This window comes from Diadema setosum, chromosome 10 (genome assembly GCF_964275005.1).
Source record: "Diadema setosum chromosome 10, eeDiaSeto1, whole genome shotgun sequence".
NCBI classification, from domain to species: Eukaryota; Metazoa; Echinodermata; class Echinoidea; order Diadematoida; family Diadematidae; genus Diadema; species Diadema setosum.
Genome location: NC_092694.1, coordinates 7662689 through 7686757, shown reverse-complemented (window position 1 = coordinate 7686757; position 24069 = coordinate 7662689). Strand labels below are relative to the sequence as shown.

General features: G+C 37.8%; 3 protein-coding genes across 3 annotated transcripts; 1 reads left to right on the top strand and 2 right to left on the bottom strand.

The window, feature by feature from the left end:
• Window positions 1–155: 155 nt before the first annotated feature.
• Window positions 156–569, bottom strand: LOC140234479 (uncharacterized). The gene has a single exon (XM_072314522.1). It carries the CDS (start codon window positions 567–569, stop codon window positions 156–158), a length of 414 nt encoding a protein of 137 aa, XP_072170623.1.
• A 640-nt stretch (window positions 570–1209) lies between these two features.
• LOC140234478 (uncharacterized) lies at window positions 1210–2167 on the bottom strand. Its single transcript, XM_072314521.1, has 2 exons — window positions 1666–2167; window positions 1210–1631 (listed from the first exon to the last, which is right to left on the bottom strand). The coding sequence occupies exons 1-2, from the start codon at window positions 2165–2167 to the stop codon at window positions 1210–1212; spliced, it is 924 nt and encodes a 307-aa protein (XP_072170622.1).
• Window positions 2168–10033: 7866 nt separating this feature from the next.
• LOC140234477 (uridylate-specific endoribonuclease B-like) lies at window positions 10034–20743 on the top strand. Its single transcript, XM_072314520.1, has 6 exons — window positions 10034–10214; window positions 10988–11089; window positions 18006–18141; window positions 18665–18867; window positions 19550–19785; window positions 20507–20743. The coding sequence occupies exons 1-6, from the start codon at window positions 10034–10036 to the stop codon at window positions 20741–20743; spliced, it is 1095 nt and encodes a 364-aa protein (XP_072170621.1).
• Window positions 20744–24069: the final 3326 nt, after the last annotated feature.

The window sequence follows — 24069 nt, the reverse complement described above, 5'->3', positions numbered from 1 at the left end:
CTTTTGCTGCACCAGGCTTCCTTTCATCTTTCTGCAGATCACACTCTGCAATGAAATGAGATACCACAGACAAGGCACCTGTTATCCAATAACCTCTGGCGGATGTCATTATGAGTCATTCCACGATCCATGTGATGGACTCTTTTGTGACAGTCTTATATCAGCAGTGACGTGATGTGACCCTTTTGTGGCAGGATCACTGGGTGCCTCACATCCCTAGACATACTGGCTCTGTCTAATCGTCCTCTGACGCGTAGAAGTCCATCTTCGTCGATGAATGGGTCGAGCCGGTACAAAGCACTTGCTTTCTTGATCTCGTTTCGGGAGCGAGCATTCTCTCTGTGGGTGATTTCTCCTGTGAGATTCATTTTCCTGAGTATGAGTATCTCTTTCTGGGAATTCATGACATGGTATGTAAAGAGCACACCATATCTCTTGACTTGGCTTCTCTTTTCCTTTGCTAGGAATGGTCCAAAGTAGACCACAGCAGAAAAGGTAAATGGGGGAGATAGTTTGAGTCTGTCTTTGGGAAGTTCTGACATCTTTTGCTGCACCAGGCTTCCTTTCATCTTTCTGCAGATCACACTCTGCAATGAAATGAGATACCACAGACAAGGCACCTGTTATCCAATAACCTCTGGCGGATGTCATTATGAGTCATTCCACGATCCATGTGATCGACTCTTTTGTGGCAGTCTTATATCAGCAGTGACGTGATGTGACCCATTTGTGGCAGGATCACTGGGTGCCTCACATCCCTAGACGTACTGGCTCTGTCTAATCGTCCTCTGACGCGTAGAAGTCCATCTTTGTCGATGAATGGGTCGAGCCGGTACAAAGCACTTGCTTTCTTGATCTCGTTTCGGGAGCGAGCATTCTCTCTGTGGGTGATTTCTCCTGTGAGATTCATTTTCCTGAGTATGAGTATCTCTTTCTGGGGATTCTCTTCCTGGACACTGCGGAGAATCAGCTTCTCAGCTTCTTGAAGCAGCCCAACAGAGACTGGAGTGGTCATCACTGCCTTGCCATCTCCTGCTGGATGGGGTGACACTTCCTTGGCTTTCCGAAGTGTCGATTTCAGCTGCAAACAGCGAGCAACAGCCTTCTTCGCTCGATGCCAAGAAGAAATGCTTGCCAGCCTACAGCTCTCAAAGTGATCTGGAAATGCTCTCTTAAATTTCTCTTATGCAGCTGAAAGTGTTCCACACATCAAATGTCATCCAGCCACTTCCTCCATTCTGCTTGCAACGAGTCTGGCATTGGACTATCCCAGTCAAGCTTGAGATGACACACCTCATGAAGGATGACCTTTCCTTTCAGCAGGACTGGACCCAGGAATCCACTTGGATCATATATTGAGCTGATCGTTGACAGCACTCCTCTCTGGGTCAGTGGTCTCTCCTGTACTTGGAATTTGAACTGGAATGTGTCAGACTCAGTGCACCATGCTATACCAAGTGCTCTTTGGAGGGACAGGGGATCTACATCAAGGTCAAGCTCGTGAAAGCTCTTTGCTATCTCTTCTGCTGGAAAGCTTTTCAGGACGTCTCTGCTGTTAGACACTATCTTGTGCAACTTGAGTCCAGCTTTTCCACAGTTGGCTTTGCTGCCCTCCAAGATCTTGACTGCTCCTGCGGTGGATGACCTACGATGTAGAGCTCAGACCATCATCCATGTAGAAGTCATTCCTGATGAAATCAGCAGCATCTGATCCAAACTCTTGTTCTCCATCATCTGCTGCTTTCCCCAATCCGAAGTTAGCACAACCTGGCGAGCTGACAGCACCAAACAGGTCTACCTTCATACGGTACTCTATCACTGGTTTCTTAGGATCGTTGTCATCAAACCAGAGGAACCTTAGCATATCTCTGTCCTCCTTGGGAACTTGAAACTGGTGGAACATACTCTTCACGTCAGTCGCAAAGGCAACCTCCTCTTTGTGAAACTTACACAGAACCCCCAGGAGATTATTCATCAGTTTCGGTCCTTGCAAGAGGTGGTTGTTCAAGGAAACACCTTGATATGGAGCTGAGCAATCAAACACAATGCTAATTTTCTCTGGCTTGCGTGGATGGTACACACCAGTGTGGGGTATGTAATTTACATGTTTGTTCTCCATGCTGTCCACAGGGACCTTCTCGGCATAATCATGGATGACTTCCTCCATGAACTTGAGGTAATCAGCGAAGACCTGTGGATTCTTCCTGAACCTTGCAGACAGCTGGTTCCATCACTTTTTCACCATCGGTCTGTTGTTTGGGGTGGTTGTGTGGCTACCTTTCAGAGGAAGGGGGTATCTCGTGACCATTTTGTACCTTGGTAACTCCCTTGTTGAGGATGTCCACAAACCTCTGCTCATCCATTGAGTAAGAGCCTTGCCCATCCGAGGTGTTTCAGAAATCCTTCTGTAGGATGTTTAGGATGTCTTGTGGGTTCAGGATCTCTTTTGCCCTTAGGGGTTGTATGAAGTTTGGGTTCTTATGAGATGCCTAGATGCGGTTGCACACTGTGTCATCATTTCAAGATGGTGTTTGGCACACTCTTCCAACGACTCCCCATCCTAGCGATGTCCTCAGGGCATAAGGGTCATCAGCACCACCAGCTACCACCTCCCTTGGTCTTATAGCACAAGGACAGTCGTTCCCAATGAGCAAGGAAACTTCAACATTCTTGTTGTATGGCATCAACTTGTGAGCCACTGACTCATGGTGCGGCCAATACTTGACTACCTCTGACTTTGGTATGTGTATAATATTGAAGTGGATACTACTGACACTGTCAACCATTTTTTCAATCGAAAAGGTTTTGAGGTGAACCGCATGAGCACATGGGTGTCAGCCATAAGCGTTGGTGGATCGAGCCCCGTGAAGAAGCAGACTGGCTTACCTGGCACTTGTAGTTTGCACTGCAGGCAGCCTGGAGAATTGATTTTTGGAGAGAGTGGGTCGAGATATCGTCTATTTCACAAAATGTTAGTTTTTGAAAAAAGTGCACATTTCCTCGACTTGTCACTGGCTCATGTTACGGTAATATCATTACGCCTGCCTTCTGAAAGAGGCAAGTCAAGTGTTTCTTTCATTATGCGAGAAAAGTGAATATACACTGTATGTTGAATTTTCTTTATATCGTTCTACACATTGTGACATCACAAGCTGGAGTAGTCTTCTCATCTAACAGTGACTGAGCAGAAACTTCAAAAACTCATAACTTTTGAACGGATTGACTGATTTTCCTCAAACTCTCACCTATGTGTTTTACTAATATATAACATGTATTGCTGCATTCACTCAATCCACATGTTTATTAGGTGAACATGTCCTTTAATGTGAAAAGTCACATGACCCAAGTTTAGGAGGTCCATGACCCTTTCTGGTATCTTTGCTGACCCATACAGCAGAACAAAACCAAACTAAACAAGCAAGTTATCCCACCCAGCACAGGGTGCAGTGTATGTTATGTATACTGTTAGAAACTATGTGTGTAGACTGCTATCTGGTGTCTACAAACAGTGTTGTAAAGCCATGTGTTGCATTTACATGAATTATGTGAGTAAAGTAGTATAATAATTAAGTTCCCGCGTTGCAATATAGTATAATAGTGTACAATGTATGTACTTAACCCATTAGTAACTGAACCTCCCGTCGGATAACTCTCTAAACTGCCTGAAACCGCCCGTCCGCTTTTTTGTAGTTTTATGCTTTACTATTTTTATTGGTTTCGTACAGATTATATAATGATGTGATTTTTAAGTGGTTGAAGGTCAACATGTATGTCAAAATTATTTCTGTGACACACATGTCTCTTGGTAAAGTCTTATTAGCCTTTCAAATTAACATTACTTATGATAGATAAGAATAAACATGCGGTGATCTAATTTGCATAATTTAGAAAGTAGTCAAAATTGGATTAATATTGCCGTACCTTGTAGGGAACAATAGGCCATTTTGTTTAGAATCTAAAAAAAAAAAAAATAAAAAATAAAAAATCCAAATCTTTAAATCCAAAGCGCAGTCGACCAGGTCAGAGCACCAGGATATCACAAGAGACCTCCAGATAATTTTCAAACTACACTGGGTGCAGAGTTTCAGAATTTGTAGTGATGTGGATGATGAATTGGAGTGTTTTCAGAATTTATAACAAATTGTAATAAACAAGATTGATGACATGGCAGCCTCACAACAAGAATGCATGAGTAGGGGTTCAATTAAGCAAATTCTACACTGGTGAACTTGTTAAGCACATATTGTAATTGAATTACAGTGCTACATTTCTGACATGTGTGAGGCTCGATGTCATCATCTTTGTTCAGTGCAATTTGTTTGGGGTTAAAATGCATTACTCTGATCAAGGACCACAATAAATTTCACAAATCTATACATGGAGCTGTTGATTTATGTACTACAGGATGTGAAGTTATGAAAATTGTCTGGAATGTCCCTTTATTATAGGAGTGATAATGAAAGCCGTTTCATTTAATGTCATAGTTTGTATCATTAGCAAAATTAGTTTTTTGTATGGGAGGGATCAGAACTAATGCTGCTCAGTAGTGTTACTGATGGAAATCTATTTATAAAAACTTGTGAAATGTGCCTGGTCACTCAAATATTGCAGAATAGAGTGAGGACAATACAATGACTGTAATGTGCCGTTCTTTCCACAACCACGTAACTCTTTACACCCCTACTTGCAATCAGCCATAGAGCTGGAGGGGAAAAAATCCTTCAAGAACTTTTAGTGAAACATGCACAAATGTTCACGTCGAAAGTAGAGGGATAAAATCCTGATTCAGTATTAAAACCGAGTGATGATGTTTGTTGTTCTGCAAATTTGTAATGCTGGTCATACTGTGGTGAAATTATGTTTGGTATTCTGTGATGTCTCTAGTTTATCAAAAAAAGATGTATGTTCCACATTGCTGACGCATACCATGTCTTGGAACAAAACATCTCATGATCATTTGTACATCGTACACGTACAAGTTTCTGAACGTGGTAAAATTGAATATCGCAAGGCTGAATAAAATCAATAAATTATGCACAATAAAGTTGTCAGAAACTGTTGTGTTGCTTTACTCGATGGTGGCGAGATTTGACTTGCGGATAACTTCCACATGGTGAGCAGTATAGAAATGATGATTTTGCAGGCAAAATGCATTAAACTTTCTACAACTACAACCATGCAAGGGAATCTGTTGATACTGTAAACTCGTGAATTTACACAAGGTATAAAGCCTAAACTTTGATTTTTTTTTTGCCACAAAATTTCAAAAAAGGTTATCTTTTGTGTCCTGATCCAGCAGCTAAGATTAAAAATGAATTATTTTCTTTCCATTTATTTTTTGCCAATACAATTTTATTTATTTATTTATTTATTTATTTATTCATTTTTATTTTATTTCATTTTTTTTTGGGGGGGGGGGGGTGAACCCAATTTCAAATCAAAAGATTCAATTGTTCAAGTGGCCTGAATGGGCCACCAGAGGGAAAAGAAGTCCGTTTTGAACCCTTATGTATTTATAGAGGCCTACTTTATCAAGACTATACAATTATATATACAGACACAACAACAAAAAAGTAAACTCTTTTTCCAAGTTTAGATTTCTCATAGAATATTTGGCTGCAAGCTAATGTATTATATACCATATTGAAGGTAATTTAATTGGCTATCAACCTGGTAGGTCAACAAAAAGGGCAACTTTACGCATGAGTGAACACCATAGTTTTTGACTTCCAGGGCACAAAAATAAAAATTGCAAAACAGAACAAGTAGTCATTCATGCGTATGTGCTCTTCCATAGAGCAATAAGAACAAATAAAATATTTCACACAAAAAGAAACATGAATTAAGTTGCAAAAATAAACCTTTGATCTCTATGATATCTTTAAAGCCCAGAAGACCAATGAAGGCTAAAAATAATGGAGGAAAATAAAGCATCTTATGTCAAATCTAAATTCAAATGAAATAAGAGAAGAAGTAATAATTTATGAAAATGGTAGAAATTTGAGGGTTTTTTTTTCAAATTAGGAAATTGTTAATAATGTTTGGTTCTTAAAATTGTCACATGGATTTTAAATCACCAGATTTAAAGAAATAAATAGAGAAATTCTCATTTAATAATCATCTTTATGCTTCTTATTCCCTATGTCATTTGAAGTTTGACCTGACAGAAAATTCGTATTTTCCCCTTTAGTTTCCCACTTTGTTTTTCTTAGAGGTTATAAAGAGATAAAGAGAACAAAAACTTATTTTCCCTATATCATTCATGTCTCTCATTGTGTTATACAGGTCTTTTGTTGTCAATGTTATCTTGAAGGGCATTTGCAAATGAAAGAGAACATGTCAATTTTTGCAATTTTTAATTTTGTGCCTTGGAGGATAAAAAAGAATGTGCTCACTCATGCTTAAAGTTTTCTTTTTAATTAACCTATTAGCTTAGTAGCCAATTAAATTACCTTTAATATGGGAAATAAAACAATGATTTTCATAAAAATCTATGAAAAATATTACCTCGAAAAAAAGTGTTTACTTTCTTTCTTTTTTTGTTGAGTATATATATATATACATACACATAGATATACATATATGGTGTAAATGCAGAAACATATCCCTGTTCTATCAATTCCACATACTGCTGAAAAGCAAAAATGAAGTAATATTGTGATCACTTTAACAAAATGAAACTACATGTACATATAGAGAATTATCCCAAGTCATTCTGTCTGGATGGAAGACAATTACGGAAGTTCTCATGACGGTTATTTTCTGGTTAAGCAGCAGCAACAACAACTACGACATTAGATACACGTCACAATGACACATTCAAAGTAGATGGGCGATGTTTGTAGAGTTAGAAGGCATTTGAAATTATTGATTACTGAGTAGTCAGCAAAGACGAAAATAGATTACATACTAAATTACATATTAAAAAAAGAATCGTGGCTCTACGAAAAACGACCAAAAAAAATATGCTCGCACCATTGAACTCAAAATGAGTAATTCATAGCTAGTCTAAAGCGTGTACCTGAGCAGTAGCTTTCAGTCTCTCGCGAGTTTCCAGTTTAATACATCAAAATAGAGAACTTTTTAAAAAGGGCGCCCCATTTACACTTACGCTTAGACGACATTTGTCTTGTCGCCTTTATGGAAATGAAAGAGGTTGATATTGAATGTTCAGTTTTGGGTCCTTTTTTGTTTTCTCTGTTGACTTTGTTCGTGGACACCCCCCCCCCCTCTCTCTCTCTCTCTCTCTCTCTCTCTCTCTATATATATATATATATATATGTATATCTTCCTCATTTTTTTTTTTTTTTTGTGACTGCAGAGTGACTCCTCATTGTTAAGGCACGTACATCATACAAATAAAATATGAAATCGTAGTTTCGTTTTTCTTTAATGTTTCCGCAATATGAAAGCAGGTTGTACCTAAAAGCATTCGAGTGGTCGATGTGCACGCTCAACAGCAGGCCCTTTTTATCACCTTAGGTCACTATAGAAACAGCCATTGTCTGTCTAGTTGGTATCGAAATTGCCATCGTGAGGTTACTTGGAGGGTCCTGAAAGACTCGATTTAATCATTTTGTTTCCCTTTGCTGGGAGAAAATCACGTTCACCGAGATAGGTTGTCTTCACGAATTGGTAAAGCTTTCAACTGTTTGATGGGAACAGTGTTCCCTCTTTATCGTTATGTCTGTGAATTCGCGCGTTTTGCTTTTTTTTTTTTTTTTTTACAATTTGAAGAAGACGACTTAATGTGGCTTTAACAAATAAATTTGGTGGTCCGCTTTATGCTGAAGTATTCCACCCGACACTCTACCACATGAACCTAGAAAGTGTTATGGACGTAGTGTAGGAAAGTCGTATTTGTCTGCAGTTTGCCATGCTTATCATCACGTCGATTCAGATATAGTGTAACTGTCATACTACAAGTATTAGTCATAACGCAGGTGTCTATAGAAAATGCCTGTTGTATCGAAATCAGTCCGTCGTCGATGTGTTAGGCTCTCTTAAGTTGTCTTTGGTGTGGATAGAGTCACTCGTCGAAGCCACCCGTTTCTCATATTTTTTTTTTTTGCTTTTTTTTTTTAAGGTGAGTGCAATTTGCAGCAAGTAGGACATATGCTTATTTTGTTGATAAAAAAGACAATCAGTATGCGGTATAGGTTACGTATTTGAACAATTTTCATGGTGAGAAAATTGTGTGAAGAACCATGAAGAACAGTACTTACAGTCGGCAAACGGTATCAACCAGGCATATTGTTCCATACCTTGAATGAACAGTGATGAATGAATGGATGGATGGATGGATGGATGGATGAATGAATGAATGAATGAATGCATGAATGAATGAATGCATGCATGGATTTTTGTGTTATTTTCTCAGTCTTGATGTGTTTCTGTTTGTTTGTTTGTTTGTTTTTGGTGTTTGTTTTAGGTGTTTGTTTTAGTTTTGGCTTTTGGCTTTTGCATTGTCTTCGGTGTGGTATTTGGACTTCTTTCTCATGAAGACGGTAAGAGCAAGCATACTGAAAATAATGTCGAAAGTGAATAGATCCTAAATATTCAGGACTGTTGTACTCGCTTTCAAGAAAGAATACATAGTACCGTGAAAAGCACCGACAACTAAATGTTAAACCGCCATGGAAATGTTCTAAAAAAATATCCGTGCCATTCTAAAAATTATTCTAGAATGGCACGGAAACTGTTACAGCTATCTTGCACATCTTTCAGTATCGTTTTAGCCTCCCCGACGTGCAATGCCGATACCCTGGTCAATGACGTGGCCTCTCTACGCGGGATGGCTGATGTTGGGAATCCTAACCATTGGTAAGACATTTTCTTCATCTTTTTTAAAGAATACTCTTTAAAATCTGTTTCATAATTTGTGACCGTGCATCCAAAAAAAAAAAAAACAACAACAACAACAAGAAGTCGCTCCCCTCGAATTTACTCGAGGACTCAAAAAAAGCCAAACGGGTTAACTATAAAAGTCAATCTCGATTTTTTTTTTTAATGTATTCTTAAAGAGGTATTCTTCTGTATTATTCCTAACTTTGGGATCATAAAATGAATGGGAAAGTTTGTTTCAGAAATTTTCCTACGACCCTCTTTTGATAAGTAGTGAGATAAAGTATGTCTTAGAACCCTATGATGCCCGTTTTTCATTTCTTGAAAATCCTTTGCACACTCTTCATTTTCAACTCTAATAACTTTTGAAAAGATAATACTACTGCTTTGAAAGTTGGCATTAAGCATGGAAAGAATGTGTTGATAGAGCATGCTCAATTTCAGCTTAATCTGATAATCCCTTCATTGTTGTTGCTCCAGTGGTTGACATCCTGTGTTTTGTCCCTTTCATGGCACAGCTAGCACGGCTTGGTAAAGCGCTTGAATAAACCCTGTACGTCAGAGCCTCTTTTCTCAGTTTATAATTTGTACTTTTCAAGAGTGTGTGCTTTCTTTCCAATATTTGGATAGGTTAGGAGAGTACATTTGCAATGAGTTGTATATCATTTTAAAGCTTAGAGAGTCTGCTCTTTTAGAATCTTTAACTTAAATCCACGTCTGGCGACTTTTTGCTGGTCTTGTGATGCAGGGTCACATCTATATTATTCTCAGATATCGTAAGATGGAGATGTTGGACTGACATAGGAACTGTTTTACTTTATTCATCTTGTTATGTCACCGAAAACGCAAGTTTTGAATTTTCATCTGATGCTTTGTTGAGAAAATTTAGTACGCTAATACGTGAAAGACTAAAAGTAGTGCATATCCTTTTCAATTTGTAGAAACGACTTGCCATCTTGAAGTGAGATTCGTGAAGATACTTGTTATTTGATCTTGTTCTTTACTGGTTTATTTGCTCTTTCAAACCCTAACGGGAATCCAATCTCATTATGAACTACGCATGAATATGAACAATTATTTTTTAAAGAATCTTTACCGTCATCATTCGTACTGCCTAGGTATCACCGAGGGAAAAGTTTTACTGAACACTTGTTGTAGAGATGGGTTTGGTCTGAATTATACCCTTCCCATGTTCAAATCGTGCCCTGAGATTCGAGATGATCCCAGCGGCGCCACAGTTAGGACAATTCCCAAGCTGATCCCCGTGGCATCACCCTTGAAACCGTTGCAGCTGCTGCCGCAGGACACCGCTTGTCAGAGGGTCAGCCGATTAGGGATCCCCCGTGGATACCGGATCTGTCGCAATCCAGGTAAGTTCTACCAGGAGACTTTCTTATTTATTTATTATTCATTAATCTCTCTATCTATTTATCTTTATCTATTTATCTATCCATTTATCTATCTATCTATCTATCTATCTATCTATCTATCTATTGCGAATCTTTATACAGGGTAACCTGATCAGCCAAACAAGATAAAAGAAAAAAAAGAACCAACCAAACAAACACACACACACACAAACCAAACAAACTGTGTATAACATAAAATATACCCAGTTATCATATTCATGTAATTTCAAAATAAGAAACACTATCTAAATTAAAAACAAATTAACTGCCCATCTTCCACGGAGCTCTGTTATTGGTTAACAACTTTATGCCCAAAAGGAAGGCTGATTTAATAAATGCACTATAGGAGCCATACCTTTATTCTATTTTAATCGTGCTTAATTGCTGTTGAACATGTGCGTGCAATAGATATTAACTTCCTTGATTGCTAGTAACAGAATAAGTCTAGTCTCCATTGCACAGTCGTTATTTCTGTTCCCTTTGTATAATTTAAAACATAAACTTTTGTAATATACAGACAGTTACACAAGCACATCTGTAGAGATACATAATACAACATGCATGTAGCTACAGTGTATAATCATGTAGGTATGAAGGATGTACACTGTATGATAATATTATGATAATATGTGTGTTCGTTCTCCTTTGATCATTATAATTTTAAAATCGCTCTCGTCGCACTGTTGCTCGTGTTTTATTGGCACTTGCATGGCTATTTTACTTACTGTACACAGATTGCTACAGCGGTCCTTGCATCCATGGTTCTTGCGAGGAAACGATCAGTGGCTATATCTGTCACTGCCCACCGGGATTCGACGGGACAAACTGTGGCAGTGGTGAGATCTCATCGTTACATAGTGTTTGCACATTCACAGATATAATTATGTTCCCACCCCATCTCCCCACCCTCATTATATCATAATAATCAATATATGGTTATGTTCGTTTATCTGATATACGTACTTCAACACAATACACTTTCCAACAAACATGCTTGAGTTTCTGTATAGTTGTTGACAGGAACTTGTTGTAATTGTATCATATTTTAAAAGGATGCACGTGTAGTAATATTATCTTAACACTAGTCTTTAAAAAAAAATGATGATAAAGAAAAAGAAACCCGGACAATATTTTGCATTATTTGTTTGTTTGTTTGTTTGTTTGTTGTTGTTGTTGTTTTTTTTTTGGGGGGGGGGGGGAGGGAAAATGCTTATTACGTTTATAGTGAAATTAGCAATCATACTAGCAATCATAAGTTCTCGGTGGAACAGGCACACACTTTGTTATTCCGTAACCTTTTTCAAAAATGAAAATTTTTATTTCAATCGTCACATGGATATGCTTAAAGGGATCGTGTAGTTTTGGTTGAGACCTAATTTCAGGTTTCTAACATTTTTTGGTGAGATAATGAGAAACCTCTTATGAAATATGAAAGAGCATGTAATTTCATGAGGAATTCAATGTTTATTTGATGAAAATTGGTTTTGAAATGGCTGAAATATAATAATACATACAATTTCTATAGCGCCGTTCTCCACTTTGATTAAATGCTCAAGGCGCTTTACAATAGGTACATCAAAGCGAACAGATTGAAAATACAAGTACATCACAGTAATAGAAGAAGATGAAGAAGCAGAAAAAAAAAAAGACATGAAAGTCTGTCTTCAAAAGACACTGGTCTTCAAAATGCACTGCTAAACAGATAGGATTTTAAATTACTCCTGAAAGATGTTATAGAGCTTGAGTCTTTCAGCTCACGAGGAAGTGAATTCCACAGTGTTGGTCCAGCGTGAGCGAAAGCACGTTCCCCCAAGATTTCCTAGAAAACGGAATATGTAAGAGACCTGAAGTTGAGGATCGAAGAGTTCGTGAAGGTTGGTATTGACGAAACAAACAAACATTGTAATCAGGAGCTGTTCCCTCAATAACATGATAAACCAAAAGAAGTATCTTAAACCGAATACGCTCCTGTACAGGCAACCAATGAAGACTCTTCAGGATAGGTGTGATATGACTGCGTTTACTTGACAAAGAAACAATACGTGCAGCGGCATTTTGTAGCTTTTGTAATTGGGCAATTTGCGAGTTTGGTAGATTGAAAAACAAACCATTACCAAAATCAAGGCGTGAAGAAACAAGTGCATGAACAAGTTTTTCCGTGGCAGAGCGAGTCAAATACTTGCGAATAAAGCCAATATTGCGCAATTGATAACGGACTGATTTAGAAATGTTGGTGATTTGATCGGACATAGCCATGTGAGAGTCAAACATAACACCCAGATTGCGACATGACTTTGACAGAGGAATATCATTACCTACACTCGAAATACAATTAATATCCAACTTATTCAAGTGAGATTTAGAACCAAAAAGGATAAATTCACACTTGCTGTGGTTTAGAAACAATGAGTTAGACCTCATCCAAGCATCAATATCAATGATGCAATTTTCTAGACAGCGCAGTGCATGAGATGCTTAGATTTGATGTGGTGGAAAAGATACAAAAACTTATATGTCGTCTGCATATAGATGATACCGAACAGAATGCCTTTGAAATATTTTCCGCAGACCGATCAAATAGATAGAAAAAAGGGTGGGCCCGCCAACAGAGCCTTGAGGTACACCACAGCCTAATGGCTTTGAAGACGATGTGACACCATTCAAAAGAACAGACTGTGAATGGTGTGATAGGTATGATTTAAACCATTCGAGAGCTTGTCCCTGGATACCCAAACTTCTAAGTGTATTGACAAGAATTCTGTGATCTACAGTGTCGAAGGCCGAAGACAGATCCAACAAAACCATTGCTGTGACGGATCCAAAAAACAGCGATTCTAATAAAGTGTGGGACCCACACTTTTTTACGATCACTTTGTTGTTTTACTTTATTTTTGGATGTTTCAGTCATTCCAAACCCGATTTTCATCAAATAAACTTTGAACTCCTCTTAAAATGGTATGTTCTGTACTATGTCATAAGTGTTTTCTTGGTATCTCGCAAAAAGTTAAAGGCCCAATTTTCATCTCCACCAATACTGTACCATCCCTTTAATTATTATGGCCCCATGACAGACATTAACATTTCCACTTATGCAAAGTTTAACTTTGTATATGATTTGACTTGATCGTATGCATTGGTATAAAAGCTAGAACTGTATCATGTGTGGTGAGAAAGAAACCAACATCTATTTTTTGTGTTAAAAATAAACCTGAATGTAGTTGAACAAAATACACCAAGGTTATGCATGCATGAGAATTTGACACTGTGACTGAATACCTCATTATTGATACTGTGTTCCAGCCGTAGTCACTGGCGACAGTACAACCACGCAGACTGTACAATCATCCCCACCAACTACAACATTGGCAACTGCTAACGGACTTGCGTGATTTGCTTACAACCACACTGGCAATATCTCATTCGTTGCCTGTGGATTCAACAACATCAGCGGCAGAAGGGGTATCACCGTTTCCAACGACAACTGCAACAAGTGTGTCTGCAACTGCTGCTACCTCAGCAACAACCGTTGCTACGTCAGCAGCAAAGCTTACTCCGTCTCCGCCCCTAGGGGACAAGACTAAATCAAGTTTTGTTACAGATCTGACAACAAGCACCACACGTGTAAATCTGGATGACAAAGGTTTCTTTTTCTCCTTTCATCTAATATTTTCTTGGTCAACTATTTACGCACTCACAATGTAAACTCACACACACATACACGCACACACATGCACACACACACGCATACACGCACACACATACACGCACACACACACCCACTATATGTAATGAATTTTTGACTATAAGAACTCTGTAGTACGTATGAAGACCAAAGCATAAGAAGGAAATGAATTCGAAGAAGATTATTCTAGAAGCTGTATATTTTTGTTTTAATCTTTTTTTTTTCGCAGTATGATTACTTAGAAGCCTTCTCAAAGGTATGTCAGCGTATAGATACCAACAAAAAGTTCTTCAAAATATCGGAACGAGCAATGGAAAATGATTAAATGAGAAATTTGCTAGTTTCCGCCGGAAAAACAAAAATCAAACCAGAATAATATCATCATTAAAGAATGGAGCAACTCCATACGGGCAGACAAGGAGGAAGATTGGACTTATAAACAGGAATACTGAACGAGCGTATTCATAACACAAAGGGTAAGCAATAATAATGCATAATGATTTACGGACTACTGATAAAGCATTTACCCTTAACATTCAAGAAGTTTAAGTGATTTTTATATTAAGTAAAAACAATATCATATTCTTAATGTGTGCATACACACACACTCAAACACACTGACGCACAGATATATGTTTATCTGTATAAATCATATATATATATGTAATCATTCATGTTATATATAATATTATAATACATTTGAAATATGTTTTAATACCATTATCATGTAAACCTCGCACCTTGATGAACCTTGTCAGTCGTGTGTATGTGTGCACATGTTGCTGTTTGTGTCTGTTGACCATTTGGCGGCAAGGCAAGCAATGTCCCTTCTTTCACACACGTTTCCGTTAACATTTTATCTTGATCAATGTCTGCTGTTAGTGATAGTCTATGTGATGTGTGCACGCAACACGCTCTTTTTGTTGTTGTTTTGTTTCAGACCTAGAGAGTAATAGAGAAAAGACACTTACAGACAGTATCCATAGTAACAAGTCGTTCTCATTAGCAAGTCCTCCACACAAAACATCATAACCTATAATTGCTGTGAACACACCATGATCTGTAAAAAAAAAAAAAAAAAAAAAAAAAAAATGTTCCGTAAAAAAAAATGTTCGCCAATAATATTGCCCGCTGTGTTTTTGCAGTCACGCCCGACACCACTCCTCGCTTTTAAATGCTATCCATGCCCATTATTTGTGATAAATCATGAGTGAAATCCAAACAATAGACCGTTGAAAGGCAATAGAGTGTCTATTTACATGTCTTTACATGACGTCCCACACAGCCGATGAAAAGGATAGTGAATGCGACCAGTTGTAATTGGAGCGAAAATAGAAGGCGACAATGAGAAATCGAGCCCAAAGACACACAATTAGCAGGAAAATTCTTGGCAAGAAATATCCTTTTTTTCGGGAAAAAAAAATTACGCACATTACAAATAAACATTGATTTGCTAATAAGTACAAAACAGTTTTCAGGAGACTGCTTAGTGAACCTCAACATAATGTCATCATTTTCAGAATTTTGCAATGATCATGTCAAAAAAAATGCAATAGCCCTAAAACGCCTATCATTCACAAATGAACAAATTTACAATTATGATCAATCACATACATTATAGGAATCGAGACTGAGCTATTATTGCGTTTTAGAAAAAAAAAAGCCTTTGGAATTCCAAGATTTCAGGTACAAAATATTTGACAATTTTTGGAGCGGATAGCATTATCCAGTCAGTCATTTGCATATCTATATTGCCTGCTCAAGATCTGCTTTGCGAGAATTACGGACATTTCACAATTTCGTAATGTTTCGAAGTTTTATCTGATCACATTTGACTGTTATGTTTTTAACATATGCGAAGTTGAAGATTTACGGAGACATCCAAACAATCATCTTTTAAAGTTTCCTTCCATTAGTTAATTTGTGCCTAAAACCTTAAAGAAAACCAAATCCCGAAATGTAGATTTAGTGAAAGTGGTATTTATAGAACTTATTTATAGAAAATAGTTATTACATTTTAATCTTTCTTTTCAGACTAGTGTTTTTTAACCCTATAAAGCCCAAGGGGGGGGGGGGGCACATTGTGCCCCCCTACCATATTTTCGTTTGCCGCTCATATACCCTTTATCTGATTTCAACCAAATTTGGTGACTTTTCCTAAAATCTTATTGCGCACATTTTGATGTATAATTTAGCTATGTCCGATATTGCTGGTTGCCATGGCAACCATAAACTGACAACCATGTTCGTCAGATTTTGCATGATTTTCTGTTCCAATTTCAGTTAACAGTATAATAATGGATGAAATGGGGGGTTTCTTGGCTGTAATTTGCTGAAGAACCAAAAGGTGAAGGAATTATGGTTGTGAATTACCCTGAAATGGTTTTCTAATTATTTCCTTTATTTTCTATACGACATAGGCATCAAACAATAGATATAATAAAAATAATTGAAAATACAGCATTTTCCAAAGACTACCCTTTTATTTTGTGTTATTTTCACACAAACTGTGCCTGTAATATCATTTGTTTATCATATTATCAATCTGCAAACTCAAAATTACAATATTTTGGATATATGAAATGCAATACCAATATATGTATTCATTCCAAGCAATACATCATAGGTTTTATATATTTCTTTATATTGTAATGAATAGCGCCCCCATGTGTTGACCTTGAGAAATTTCAAACATAACAAACAGTGAAGGCTGACTTTGAATGCTTTTCCTTTGTGGTAAATATGAAAATGATTGATGTAAAAAAAAAGGATATATACTGGGGATAAAGAAATGAACAGAAAAAATGTATTTCTTTAAATTTTGGTAAATAGCGCCCTCAGCGGATGACCTTGAGAAATTTCAAATGTTGGGTCATGTAGAGTACGAGTTGCTCTACCCATGTGCCAAATATGACGGTCATACATCATATAATAAAGAAGTTATATAGGGGGGCACAATGTGCCCCCCCCCCCCCCCTTGGGCCTGGCAGGGGTCAAAATAGCTTGGGCTTTATAGGGTTAACTGGTCCGGAATTGTAATGTGCAGGGTTCTAACGACACATCTTAGGGAACACAGATGCAGAAAAGGCAAACCCTGCATTTATGATTGATGGTGGAAACTGCAAAGACATCGGCTACCATTGCCGTATGATAAAGGGAAAGGAACACCTTTTTCAAACCAAATTCGAATGAAATTATTATGAAGGCCAGTCGAATTCTATTTGTTTCTTCACTTGATCATGTTTTTGCTATTTCTAAACCAATTTCAGTCAAACAAACGTCACCTATGTTTTAGATTAATCATTTCACATCAATTTTGTAGTTGTTTTCATTTCAGCTCACAAAATGGTGAAACATCCAATCGCCATCCCTCCAACTACTTACTTCTCCTCTTTAAAAAAGTATAACCACGGTGCTTGTGGAGAACTTCACGTGGGGAGGACTTCAAAAATGTGACCGACTGTATTGATTTTAATATACACATTGACATTTTTGTTCTTAAGTCTAACAACATCACAATAATTACATTTACCTTTATTTCCAACAAAAATGCAATTATACAGCTGCTTGCAAAATAATAACATATGTTTTATAACATAGATATGCAAATTATTCCAGCATATTGTATTACCTATCTATACCTGTTTATACGTAACTGATTAAAATGTGTAAAAAGTCTTCGGAAAACTATACCTTAACGATCTTTATCAATTCTTATCGTGTAATTCATGGTATTCAATTATATTTCAACATCTGTTCCTGCTCTCTCTTTTCACATTTCGAGGGTGTAAAGAATCCCTAATCATTTTTTCCTTATTCAACTTCTTATAATTCAGTGTTTGTGCTATCACCACAAATAAAAAAAGAAAGAAATAGAGCCTTCATATAACTTTGCGTTTAGTGTAGTGAATGTTGTCACCTTGCATTTTTTTTCACTTTCAAGCTTATTTACTATTTCATCTATGTTATGACAGATTGACCAATGTATGATGTTAATTTCTCTATTATTTCATTGATCATTTGTATATCAATCTTTAACGTATATTCTCATTCGATGTTTCTCCTTGAAGGAGACGTCCTTTCGGACTTTGTCCAGTCCCTCTGGGAGGCAGATGCAAACCGACTGGACGGCCCAGACCTGGTCATCAACAATCAGAACTATCTTGATGAGTCTGCCGAGTTGGCTCCTACCAAGGCGGGCCCTAGGTAAGGCCATCAACTTGGCTATAAAGAATAAAGGATAGATAAAGGATAAACGAGAAGAGAATAAAGACAACGAAGAGAGGCCATGTAAAAAAAAAGAGAGAGAAAAAGAAACGGATGGGGATTCTGGAAGCAACGAACATACTGTTGAATTTTGTATGTTAGGTGGGAAGCAGAATGGGATGGGATGAAACGTTTAAAGTGGCAAAGTTGGTTCTTCAGTAGGCCTAACGTCCCAGTAATTCCCCGGGGCATGTAACTCGTAAACTTATTTACGAAGATGTGCCTTGCTCTATGAAAGTTCGTGTGCATAGCCTCACCCAAGTACAGCCAGATCCATAGATCCACCGCCAAACATTGGACAGGATTATATGGATTATATCAATGTCCAGTATTTGAAAATGAATAATAACATTTCCATGACAACAGTCATTGCGCCCTAATTTTTCTATTTCTTTCTCTTGTTCCCATCTCTTCTTCCTCTCAATCTCTCTCTCTCTCTCTCTTCCAAACTTTCACGTTCAAGTAACAGTCTTTTCATCTATGTCAATGAGACAAAACTGACCGGAACTTGGCCATCTTTCATTGCCCTTTGGGACAACTACTTCCGGCTGACCGGTACCATGGAGACCATGCCTGCTCGGAAAAGGATCGAGGTCGACGAGTTCATTACCCAAGTCTTCGCCACTCCCATCTTAAACCTGACCTACGAATTCTTGGTCGATAATGGTATGCAGAAACCAGGGCTCGCGCGCAGTTGAAGATTTACGGAGATATCCAAACAATCATCTTTTAAAATTTCCTTCCATTAGTAACTCTGTGTCTAAAACTTTAAAGGAAACCAAAACCCAATAAAAATGTGGATTTAGTGAAAGCAGTAATAATAGAAAATCACATCGGTGAAAGTTTGAGGAAACTCGGACAATCGATTCGAAATCGATGACTTTGGGGAATTTTTGGTGCCGTCATCCCTGAATGAGGAGACTATTACCGTTTATCACGTTTATGGCATCATTCTGGAAAACAATACACAAAAAGAAAAAAAAGTAAGGAAAAACCAACAAAATTGTACTTTTTCATGAAAAGTTTACAGTCCATGACCTGTTACTGATGTTAAATATGTTAAAGTATTATTCCTCCTGCATTCTAAAAGAGGTAGGTCAAGCGCTTAGTATTCTGCTGGACAAATGGAAAATGTTGAATTTTCTTTATATCTTTTTTATTGTGACGTCAATACGGTCATGTTGTGTTGCAGTCTTGTTATCCACAACATTATTTTGTTAATTTTTCATAGTTATGACAAGCAAGCAGAGGTGTACTCTCACCCTTGTAAATTGTTGATATTCTTCCTGAACACGTGCCTCTTACGACGATCACTGGCACTACCTCGCCAACCTCATCGTGCCCACAGATCTTTGCGACCAAAAGCCGTGCTCGCTTACCAAGTTCCGGGCCCACGTCCGCAGCATCTGGTTTACGCAGTATTCCCGCTCGAATGGCACGACAGTGGACTCGTCCGGCTTTGAACGCACCTTTGTCGGTGAGGTCGCAAATGGAGTGGTCAGCGGATACCACAACTGGCTGGCTCTCTACTTGGACGAAAAGGAAGGGCGGATCACCTACCATGGATACACCGCAGAAAGAGAGGTAACGTCAACTTTTGTAGGCTCCAGGAAAATGAAAAGTAAGAATTCGGAGGGATGTATTTCATTTTTCTATTTCGAGTGCATCTCCCTTGTATCTTTGGACTCTCGGTGCGATGCAAAAATTGGGGGAAAAAGCAAACAAAACAATACAAATCAACAACAACACCAACGAAACCTTTACCACAGAAAGCTGTTTTGGTCACTACAGTTCGTTGGCGTGCGTTCTTGCACGTGCAATGTAGATAAATATAAACGAATGGCTTTGGAATCTCATAAAAGGTTACGACCAAAACGGATGATACTAGACCTCTCATTTTAATACTTAACTAATCCACCGTACCTCTTTTTTTTCTTTTACTCTCGACCTCCTTCTGTTTGCTCTGGATCCATGTCCCGCCAGATTCTGAACTCCGCATTGACTACGCGTTATGCACACTAAGGCCTTTTATACAACTATTCAAAAAATGTCGTTAGTTGTATTCCTGACCTGGAAGGTGTCAACCATCAAAGTTCTGTCCGCAATAACAAAATACTATTTTATTGTTGTCATTCCGTGAGCATCTTTTGAAAGCATTGCAAATAGGCCTTTACTTTTATCCTTTTTAATCTCTGAACTTTGACTGAAAGTTACTCAATTTTAAGACTTCAAGTCAACCGAATAAAGTACCAAAACAAAAAGATATCATCGTGTAAACACAATATTATCCCCACACCTGTCACAGCCAAACCAGATGCAAGTCAGCTTCAGTCTTCACGATGGTACTTTGGAGTACGAGGCTACCAGCTCGGTCATCTTCGGCCCGAGCCCGGAGTTCGAGCTCGCTGTGTACACCGTGTGCTTTCTACTGAATCCGGATGGCGTCAGTTCTTTTACCCTGCATGGCCGCACTCAACGGGTACAGAGCGAGAGCCAAGAGGATCATGTTATAAGTTCAACACACTTTGAGATGGAGACTTGAGGCTGCCATATGTTACACCAGATGTAGGAGATAAAATTGCAGCAGTATAGCGGTGAATTTTTGCGCAACCAACAATAATCTATTAAAATGTATTCACAGCGCCAAATATTTCACTCAGCGCTTTTGCGCAGAAATGTAATATTAACGTACTGACGGGACATTGTTTTGATGCAATATTAGTTTGTTTCTTTGCAAACGCATCATATTATGAAAGATATACGTGTCAACAGCCAGGGAATAAAAGTACAAACTGAACGAAATGTTACAGTAGTATGCTTAGAATTGTATGTAAAATGCTTTCAAAAAGTAAACCTGAGGTAAAACATGTACGGTCAAAACGTTCTGACGGCTATCGAAAGAGGATTGGCGGTTCGAGGACCGAATGTTACATGCCTACGACTATACGTTTGATTGTCGTTGTAAGATTAAATAACAAGCAGTTTTGTCGTTTTGCACTCCATAATGATTATGTGACGACGGGTTATGTCCGTTATTCCAAAGGTTCGTTGTTTCAAAAACCTCCAGAATAACGAACCTTATTTCATTTTTGGACTGAAGAAACTTCAGAATGACTTACCTCTGTAATATCAAACTTGGAAAAAGAGAGATGTATGTTGGTCATCGTTTCAAGGATCTTGCGCTCTCCATATCTCCAGCTGATATGTCTATTTGTGCCTGCTGTCGTGCTGTTGTCTGCTTTACCTGAAGTCTGAGCTCTTTTCCTGAACAAAATCTGTTATGAGTGTATAGCTTTACAGGGAAAAAGGCTCGTTTAATTTGTTAGGTAAAGATATTTGATAAATGCACTTTCAAAATCATGTGTAAAATATTACCTGAAAATGATATTAATATTATGTGTGTATATATTATATATAGCATAATTTAGTTAAAATCAAAATTTCGTATATCTGACAATGAACACTGGTTTGTAATGATTGATGAGTTTGATCTGCTATACTTTTCGGGTTTGCTCAATAAAGATTCATTTAACAAGCGGTTACATCACCTGATTACGTTTATTTATTTCTTTGTTTGTTGCTATGTTTGTTTGTTTGTTTGTTTATTTGTTTGTTCAGTTCAGCTCTCTGTAAAACATGGGAACACATGCATCGAGAGTGGGTGGATATGGGCCGGGAGTGGAAGAACAGAGATAGAAAGGGGACAACAGATGAATAGATTGATTAAATTGCATTGGTAGGATATAAAAAAGAAATAAACTGGAAGATAGACAAGGCGTAGGTAAAGAGAGAGATACAGTAAATAGATCAATTGATGGAAGGCGAAATCAAGAGACAGGGAGAGTGAGTGAGAGCTAGATAGATAGATAGAGAGAGAGACAGAGAGAGAGAGTGATGAAAAGTTGAATGCTGATGAGATTGGGTAAAGAGTATTATCAGAACAAAAATACGAAGGTCATTGGAAAGCAGAATCAGTTTTTACGCACCATCGGTAGCGCGTGCACTCTTTGCAAAGGTGAAAATTTATATCCGTAATTGGACTCGAAGATGAATGCATCTAATTCCGTGTTTTGCGTCCAGTCACTACAAGTGGGTTATAGAAAACTCACGCTGGGATTTCGAGGTAGCATTCGTGCATCGAATAAGCAATAAGAGCATTAAAAAATACCACCTGTAACAACTTTTGTCTCGTTTCCGAAGAATTAAATGGATGCTATATCAGTGGTCAATAAAAGCGCTGCGGTGGATTAAATTGGTATTATAAAGCGAAACTCAACGGCAGTTCATACACACGTAGAAGTGATTTGGAAGACGTGCATTTTACATTGGAGTTGGAAAGGCATTATCATTTTCATACACATCTGAAGCGAGAGCGTCTCACTTCTCAGTGTCGTCTACAATTAAAGATAGAAAAAACAACATCACTTGGACTTTACACGACTGTTCATAATTAAAGGTATTTCCTTCGAAAATCTTCAATTTTTTCTTTGGATTTCCTAGTGTGACGAATGCAAACTGTCATTATCACATTTCCCTTCCCCATGAATCACAAGAACTATCTACATTTCATGGAAATTGTCTTATTTCGCGTGTAGGATCGTTGCATTTTACCAATTGGCGTAATATTCGTAATCCTCAAAAACGTACCATTAATTCTGATTTTATGTCTGGCTTGCAAGACGTCGGAGATTGTGATCATTCCCGAGGGTATTTGCCATCACTGACATTCTCTCCAAAATGGTAAGTATTAAAAGTATTAAGATTCTCTTTAAAATGGTAAGTATTAGTAATTATATCAGCCTTCTACCATGTCTTGCTTTCTGAAAATTGTCACGGCATCACGTCATTTGAATTTAATGCATTATCCTGACCACGAGCTATAGGACCTACAAAATACACAATGTACGTATAGCTTTAAGTGGATGCAAAGTTTATGGTGAAAAGAAATATCCCTGCTTAAATGTGATTCCAGTAGAGATTTACAACAAGGTACGATAAAGGTAAGTTAACAATGATTTAAAGGGAGTTAAATTATCTCGAGAACAATATAGAAATTTAAGCACAGAAAAAAGGGGGACTGCAAAATCATGATTAATCCGCATTTAGTTTAGTAAAGAGAAGAAGGAAAAAAAAAGACGGAAGGAGCAACGGGAAACGAATTAAACATGACATATAAACAAGGGGAAAATATTTCTAGCAAATTAAACAAAGGGTTTGGTATTTTCCTTGAATTTTCTCTCATTTAAATATTTTGGATTAATCGGATATCTTTAACGATTCATTTAAACACAGAATGGGGCATCGCAGCATACATGCACCTCCTTAAAGCGGTCTTGGGAGGTGCTGCTGCTGTTCACAGCTGTGATTTCGACAGGTAAGGCTTTTATTTCCTCTTTAAACTACCACGTGTAGTATACCTTTGATTGTTTGTATCGTCTGCACCCGTTATTGCAAGAAACGACTAAACCCCCTTTGGCGTGTACGAAAACCCGTTGTGTAAACAATGAACAGCATGAACAATATGCTGCTCTACAGTATCTTTCAGATTACGGGTTAAATGTGTTATCAATATTATAGTTGAAATACTGTAAACCTGGTGGAGGTATATATCCTGCTAAGTTTGAAAGCAACCAGTGTCATGAAAGCAATTGTCATTTTCAGTTTGGAAATATGGAATAGTGACTAGTTAAATCAACAAGAAGACCCATATTAAAGCAGATTCGAGACAAATCATTAATCCCACTTGACCGCAACTGAGTTTTAAATTCAAGGCTATGGTTTAAATATGATAATCATGGATAACTTCACAGCAAATTATCATAAGGTCTCTCGAATTGCAGAATAGATGTTTAATTGTAAAGTTCTTAA